This window comes from Anas platyrhynchos, chromosome 1 (assembly GCF_047663525.1).
Source record: "Anas platyrhynchos isolate ZD024472 breed Pekin duck chromosome 1, IASCAAS_PekinDuck_T2T, whole genome shotgun sequence".
NCBI lineage: Eukaryota > Metazoa > Chordata > Aves > Anseriformes > Anatidae > Anas > Anas platyrhynchos.
The window spans coordinates 186,616,119-186,624,420 of NC_092587.1; the positions used below are offsets into that span (position 1 = coordinate 186,616,119).

Genomic DNA, 8,302 nt, shown 5'->3' on the forward strand with positions numbered 1-8,302 from the left:
TCACATTTAGAGGAGATACTCATGCAATATTTCCTTCTCCCATTTACGATCAACTTTCTTGAGTCAATTGTCACAACAAAACTTTTCTAAATGAGAACACAAGAAAATAAGTACTTGTACTAAGTACGAGTAACTTAAGAATGAGGGACATGAATGACTTCAGTTTTCATTTTTATTGGCTATGAATAGCAATGCTGTTCCAAACTGTAAAACAAGAATAATTTTCACAGTATTAACTTTCATATAAAGTAAATCTTACCTTATAACTTAATACAATCAAACATTGAATTTCAACATTTTAAGATAGAAGGGGAAAAAAAAGTTCACCTGTTGCTGCTGTGCTTGTATTCTGGAAGAGCGACCCTCCTAAACCTGCTAGGGCTCCTCCTAAGGAGAGGCCTGTGGAAGCAGTTGTAGTCGGAGCAGTTGTACCACCCAAATTTAATGTAAAGCCAGTAGTACCTGCAGAGAAAACAAACCAGCTTCATGCAGACACTGCATTCAAATACATCCACAGACAATCTGAAATAACTGAAGCATGCGAACAGCATCTTTATTGTAACTAAATAATAAACCCAATCTTTTTTCCCTGCAATTTCCAAAAACCACTGGAATTTTTCAAAATGTAAGTCATTTTGTTCCATATTATTGCAATCTTCATTAGTCTAAATCTATAGCAAACTTCTGAGACTCTCCAAGAATGCCAGAGAATCTAGGATCTGGCACAGGATTTATTTTACAAAATAATGGATCTAACAAGTGTGATTGACTTTTTAATCTTTAAATGCTGAAATGCTAATGTTTTACGTTAAGCATTAAAATATTTAACACAAGGAAAATAAAAAATTTCTTATAGATAGTTTGAGTCTTCTACTGAAATTAAGTACTGCAGCTTCTGGCAGAATGGAGAGGACTAAAGTAGAGAAGGACCAAAGGCATAGAGTGACAGAGCACAGAAGGCACGAACAACTGGGCTCACATGCAGACTCCTATGGTTAAGAAAAATGAGCTCCACTCTTAATCATCATCACATATGGTGCAGTTCAGCTGAGTAAAGTATGATGGCACGTATTTGCCAGTACAAGATCTACACTGGAAAAAAAAATCTCATTTACACTACTAGTAAACTATTTCATGCTGTCTATAACAGGTAGATGTAACTTTTCAGCTGCGTAAGTAGTAAACTTTCAACATCCAGTGGGGTTAACAATAATTAAAATGATTGTTTCATGTGACAAATCATCTACTGCTACCCTTCTAATTATATGCTGCCTAAATTACAAGGTGTACTGCCCTCTATGTAAAATAAACATCTGAATTGGGACACCCAACTTAGAACTAGTAAAGGCCAATGAACCTTCTTACTGAAGTACCACAGCATTATGCAAATGCTAGAATAAAATAGAGCATAGTACAGTTTTACAATAAAGTTATACTGTAAAAAGACAAACCAAAACATTTTCTTACCTGCTGCGGGAGTCGATGTAAGAGCAGACGACAGCGATAGGCCACCCGCTGAGGTAGAAGTAATAGATAAAGCAAACGGTGTGGCTGAACCTGCAGGTTTGTTGAAACCTAAACTAAAGCCTGTGGTAGCTGCTGATGTGGTAGCAGGTGTGCCTAGAAGAAAAGCAGAAAACGCTTTTTGGATATTTTGTTTGAGAACAAATACTCGGTCTCATCTTCTAGGCTAATCCCATTTAATTGCCACTAGCACCCCAGCAGGCAAGATCACTTGCGATATAATGTTTCCATTGCACGTCAGATAAATTTCAAAGTTTACATTAATTTCAAAAAGGTATGCTTCCTCAAATTCTGAACAATCTAAGGGGCTTAAATCTTGGGACAAAGATAGAGATAATGTGCAAGCCAGCGGGAACACACATACCCCTTCAATTTATGAACAAGAATATTACGTTATTTCCTCAGATTTTGCTTTTGAACACTTGCAAAGTAAAGCAAATAAAGCTTCTACTTCCTGCTAATTTCAAGGTAAGAATACATCTTATATTCTGGAACCTGCATTCAAAGAGAAGTGTGATACACAAACCAGAGTAACAAGGCTAATAAAAACATTGTATTCTCAATAACTGCTGTGTGTCTGTTTTCAGTGACATTTCATTCAGCAACTCAAAAGAACTGACATTTGCCTGCATAATACTGACTGCCACATATGATTACACATCATGCTCTGGGTCAGCTGCTCTTCCCTTCTCCTACCCATTTCATTCACTTCTTTAACCACTACCATTTTTCCCTACTTATTCGCAACAAGGTTTCCAAAGTTCTTTGACACCAGTCTGTCTGGTAGCACTACCCCCTCGTCCTGTCCTCCTTTCCTCTCTCCCCCCTCAACAATTATGGCTGTTCAAATTCAAGGTCAATTCTGATGTTTCAAAAAAAATAAAATCTAAAAACACCCACATATTTCTATAATTCTCATGACAGCTGAAAAATAGAGATTAAAGTCATACCAGAGAAACAAGAGCAATGTATTCCTCAAGTCCCTTCCCAGTTCAACTCTGCCCTTCTGCTAGGGGAACTAACAAGCCGAGCTGTTCACTCAAAGTTCGTAAGAACAAGAAGCTCTGTATGAAGAATTCTTTGATAATGGATTCCACTTCTCTGCTGAAGGATGACACTGATGATTAGGGGACAAACACAAGTCTAGCTTTTCACTATGACCACTCTTACTGTTGTGCAGGAACGGAATAATCCTTTACCTCTACCCCGGCTTGCTGTTAATTGTGGTCGGCTGCAAGGAAAAACCTCACACAACAGCTAACTTTCTACAGTATATGAACACAACTTTTTTTCGCTGCTGTATATCATTAACATCCAAATTAGGTCCTTACCTAGCGTCAGTGCTGTAGCGATGGTTGTTGCTGTTCCTGCTTTAATAAAGAAAACAGAGTCAGAACAGTAACTGAGAACCACCGAGCAGTTATCCTAATAAAAACCATGAACCAAAACATGGAAATAATGTAACATATGTAGACCATTATACAAACTTTTACATATTATCTTGAAAAAAGAAAAAACATAACATAGCAATCACTGTTTGTGAGCACCAGCAGCATACAACAAAGCATAACTGCCTTTTAAAAACAAACTTCTCTTTATGAGAACATGTTAAGAGTGAAGCTGACATTAACACTGCAGCACACCAACTTGTTTAGATTTCAAATAAATGAAAGTAAACAAAATCTATGGAGACTGATAATGCTCTCAAGTATTTTTTTAGCCATATGGCTGTACGTAACACTGACACACATAACAGATTTACAATATGATGAAGAATATGGGGAGCAAGCTTTTGCAAATTGTTGTATCTTGGCTCAGGGTTTTTATTCCCACTTGTAATTTAAAGAGACAATTTTGAACAGTGCTATGCCATTTCAGATTTAAAAAATATGATTAAAAGTTCAAAAGACAGCATCAAGAAATAAATCACCCTAACACAGACAAACACAATAATACACAGTAATAATAATTATTAGAAATAATAAGGATTTATTTATTATAAGGGAATTTAAGAACCAATCTGTTCATGCAGAAGTAGAAAAAAATACAATTTTCTCCAAATAAATTGGAGCTAAAATAAAATTAATTAAGTTATGCGTGTATGATGTCTGAAAAACAACTCAAGTCTGAAAAGGTTCATTATTATATACTCCAATTTTTAGGACTTCTGTAAGAATTTCTGCATCTATAACTAGAGAATTTCTATAATTTCTACATCCAAAAAGTTCAAATTTAAATGATAATTTTGAGTATTCTGGATGAAGATGTGTTTCCAGAAAACATCAGATTCAAATTCTGGCACAATTTACACATACACCCAGATACAATTTTCTGGCAACCGCATTTGTGTTCTTGCATCATTGGTGCTGCATACTTCTCAAATAACAACCTTTTGAAACAGTCTGTGAAAATTTTTTAAGAAAAGAAACACAAAATGACATAAGTAATATTCTGAGTGTGGCATTCTGTGACATAAGTAAAATTCTGTGTGCCATAAGTAACATTCATGTGGTACATGTACAAAATGTGTGGTACATACACATGGTAAATTTATTCACTGTTCACTCAAATTTGTGCTGTACAAGAACTTTTTCTACCTGTGCTGGTGCCTCCTAGCGTAAAGCCAGTGGTTGGCTTTGATCCAAAAAGTCCACTCCCAAAGCCCACTGACGGAGCTGACGTAGTTGCTGTAGCAGTGGAAGAACCCAGAGTTCCAAAATTAAGTCCACCTGTTGAGCTATTACAGAACAAGACTGTTAGCAATTAGTTTTTCGAAAGAAAAATCCAACCTCCCCTGATTTCTGTTTCTTTCCCATACCATCATTGTCCTGATCAGTCAGAACACAGCAGAGCAGGACAGAGTCAGAGCTCACTCTCACCAAGGAGGAATCCACCTCCCTCCCTCTCCTTCGGCTATCTAGCTTCTACTGCTTCCATGATGCTGACTCCAGCATCTGTTGAACTCGTTGCTACCTGCCTGATACATCCCGATAAAACAGCCAAAAACTTGCCATTTAGTTTCCTATTATTTCCCCTGAACTACTGGAAGCAGCAAACAAATGCTAGAGCCAGACCAAAGATGACAAACCATCAGGAACATCTTTTCAAAGTAACTTACAAGCCCAGTTCGATCCCTCTGCCCAGAAACATCAACCAAAGCTACTTCACTCTGAAGCAATAAGCACGTAGACAGGCATCTGACCACATCAACAGCACAACTTGGGTCTGTCTTATCACCGAGAAACACAGATGCAAGAATTAGTTTTCTAACCAAAACGCTCTCCTCTTCCACACACACCAATGGCAGGTGATCCATATCAATGTTTTGTGCGCTTTCTTTTCTGAAAACACACTGTGCAATCCAATCCAACCAGTGAAATAAACTTCCTGAACTATTTGCACAAATTAAGGGGAAGAGAGTGGAAAGAAAGAGGAGAAACTCAGAGCCCAGCGATAACAAGGAAAATTAACAGCTCTTTTTTTTTTTTTAATAGAAACTTCATGGCAAATACAGGCCAAGCCACGTTTTGCAGAGAATGCATTAAGTTATAGCACAAAACACGTGGGGGATTACAGTTATCTGTAACCTGTGAAATCACAGGTACTAAGAGCCAGATGTGTCTAAGGCTTAAGAACTTGAATTCTTAGACTGATGAAAGATGAGGTGAGTCATTTATTTGTAGTAACTTCTGGTTTCCATTTTGAACCCCTTAGGAAGCTTGAGAAGTTTTCTTGAATTTAGACATTTTGTATAGACTACAGCAGTAGCACTGAAATAAAACCTAATTCAGATTTCAGCGCAGCAGTTGTTAAAAACTACTTGAGGTTTCAGATGTTCAATACTGTTCCCTCTTTTCTTTCTGTATGAATGCAGTTCTGCGTAACAAATTAATCACAAGAGCTGATCTTTAAGAAAAAGAAGACTATCATAGGCTTCTACATTAAAAGTTGGCAGTATCTACACCCTGGCAACCTGGCAAGTCCAGTAAAAGTTGGTGCAAGTTCTAAATCTTGGTGTTGAGTGATCCTTAAAGGTAAATAATTCAGGAAACAGGCACCAAGAAGATCAGAAGGACAAAACCAATCAACTGTCCAACTCCATAGGAGCCAAAGTATTTCAGTTTTCTTTACTCTCAGAATTTCAGCATACTAAACTGCAGCAGCATGACCTAACTGCTTATCACCCTATATATATATATATACACAATATGATGCTTCTTTCACTGGTTGCAAGCTTGCTTCTCATCTTTTCCCGGTATAGGCTAAGAGGACTTTTCAATTTACTTTTTTCATGTTTCAACAGTCCAGTAGAAGAAAGCTAAGGTCCAAAATATGCACTTCAATACAGTGGGACAAAAAAAAAAGAAAAAAAGAGAAACAATAACAACAACAACACTGTAAATAAAGTCTATTTAAATATGAATTAATATAGAAGTAAACCAGTGGCAGTATGAGAAATCACAGACCAGAGTATTATTTACTCCCTGCAGCTGGGAGGATGAGGAGTTCAGCTCACTTAAATCTCAACTCTAACTTCAGAGCTAGAACAACGCACTTCACCGGGCTAACGCATGCTATAGAGAATACTGACAAACAATAAAGACCTTAAAAACCTCAACTGCTAGTGGCTTAATGCAGGAATTACATAGGCTGCCATACCATATAGGCTTTATGCCATCAGAATATTACCTGATAGGCCACGCTGCTCGGTAATACTTATGCTTGGACTAAAGAGCAAAGCCCCCTTTCTTCCAGCACCTGGCAATGCTGCCTCAGCTGAGAAGAGGCCCAGCTTCTGCTTACAGTCTCAAACTGGTTCTCAAGCAAACCATCCCCCAGGGATGCTTCGGATTCTTTTACAAACCATCCAGCAGTGACAAGGCCTCTTCCTCTGTGATACTCCTTGATCAACAGCCCTGAAGACTCATCCTACTTGTAGAAATAAATATATGAATAAAAATGCAGAGTATCATATTTGCTATTAATTAGCTTCTATTACATTTTAACTTACTTTTTATGGATTAAAAAAGGCAGCCAAAAGAGAGAAAAAAATAAAAAAAAAAATTCAAATTCCATGGGTAGTGTGTACCCAAATCAACACCCCGAAAGAAATTATCTTGTTTCAAGCAGTATATTTAAAATAGTGCTTCTGAATAATGCAGGTTTCCTATGATTAAAATTAAAGTTTTTTCTTTTTAACAGGCATGAGACAAAAGCAACTTAAGTTCTTTCCAGAGTTCACGTAAAAGCTTCACTGTGGGGAAGAAAAAATGCACACAGGAAACAAAAATATCATTAACATGTCCTGACTGGACTATTAAGAGAATCAGAAGAAACTCAGAAAACTTGCCCCCTCCCATATGGGCTTCCAAAAAGCAATGCTGCCCTTTAATCCAGAGATACTCTCTGATCCAGATGTAGCTCCCTTCCCACTAGTTCCTGCCAAATCCTACAGATAGGTATTTTGAAATGTACCTACTTCAGGTGAAGTAGCAGCCCTGCCCATTCCGTTTACATTACTGTGATTTTTGCCTGATAAGATTTGGTAGACCTCCAAAAATTTGTAAAGTGCCCCAAAGCTCCATTGTAAGCATCCTAATCTTCAACACAGGCATAACAACAAGCAGGTCAGGAAGAATATGGGCTAGTGCAGGTGTGTGAAGAAAGAAAACACAACACTATTATTCTGTAAAACATGAATATTGCTTTTAGCACAGAGCCTGCTATATCACGTGTAGATCAAAGCCCAGCACCACAGTTTCCTTTCTGCTACAAGACACAAGCACCAAATGGAGGACTGTGACAGAAGGGAACTTGGAAATAACTTAGAAACAGACCCGGAACTTGGCGTTTGAACATCACACACTCAGACTGTGCCACACACACCTCCTCAGGCCGCTTGCTTACAGCTAGGCACGTGTGGGATTCATCTTTTGTGTTCAGGATAAAAAAAAAAAAAAAAAACACAAATCTGGTCCAACCATCCCCTACCACCAATGTCACCACTAACCCATGTCCCCAAGCACCACGTCCAACCTCTCCTTGAACACCCCCAGGGACGGTGACTCCACCACCTCCCTGGGCAACCCGTCCCAGTGCCTGACTGCTCTTTCTGAGCAGAAATGTCTCCTCATTGCCAACCTGAACCTCCCCTGGCGCAGCTTGAGGCCATTCCCTCTGGTCCTATCACTGGTTACCTGTGAGCAGAGGCCGACCCCCAGCTCCCCACAGCTTCCTTTCAGGCAGTTCAGGGAGCACCGAGCTCCCCCCGACCCCCTCCCCCAGCCCCCACAGGCTGCCCCCCACCCCCTGTACCCCCCATACCCCCAACCCCCCCCCGCCCCCCCCATGAGCCCCACCCGTTACCCCACAGGGACGCGGAGGGGGCTCCGCGTTACCTCGGCGTGGCGGCTCCGAAGGAAAACCCCCCACCTCCTCCTCCAGCTCCTCCTGCCCCGGCTGCGGCGGCCGTGGCGGAGCCCAAGGTGCCGGCGCCGAAGGAGAACCCCGCGGACATGGCGGGGGGGAGTGGCGGCGGGGCCCGAGCCCGGCAGCGGCTGCAACGGCCACGCTCCCTCCGCGCGCCCGCCGCAAGGCACCACGGGAAACGGCGTCCGGCCACGGCCGCCCTTAAAGCGGCGGCGCCCGGCCGCGGAGAGCCCCCCCCCCTCCCCCAGTTATCCCCTAATTTAGGAAATAACCGAATAAGAAGCGCGATGTATATAGCGTTTACTACAGCTTTTAAGCTGTTTTAGCGAGTTTTTTAGTTATTTATTGT

General features: G+C 40.4%; 1 protein-coding gene across 6 annotated transcripts in view; it reads right to left on the reverse strand.

Annotated features, from left to right (window-relative positions):
- NUP58 (nucleoporin 58) overlaps positions 1-8,138 on the reverse strand; it is a 38,875-nt gene extending 30,737 nt beyond the window's left edge. For 4 of the 6 annotated variants that reach the window (XM_072032665.1, XM_072032663.1, XM_027469431.3 and 1 more), the window contains exons 1-5: positions 7,923-8,138; positions 4,122-4,261; positions 2,856-2,894; positions 1,468-1,620; positions 328-462 (exon numbers count right to left, since the gene is read on the reverse strand). In XM_072032665.1, the coding sequence (XP_071888766.1) occupies positions 328-462; positions 1,468-1,620; positions 2,856-2,894; positions 4,122-4,261; positions 7,923-8,041 (586 nt within the window). In that variant the 5' untranslated portion in view covers positions 8,042-8,138. The remainder of the gene's footprint in view (positions 1-327; positions 463-1,467; positions 1,621-2,855; positions 2,895-4,121; positions 4,262-7,922) is intronic. The other 2 variants (XM_072032664.1, XM_027469419.3) reach the window with 1 other exon arrangement.
- Positions 8,139-8,302: the final 164 nt, after the last annotated feature.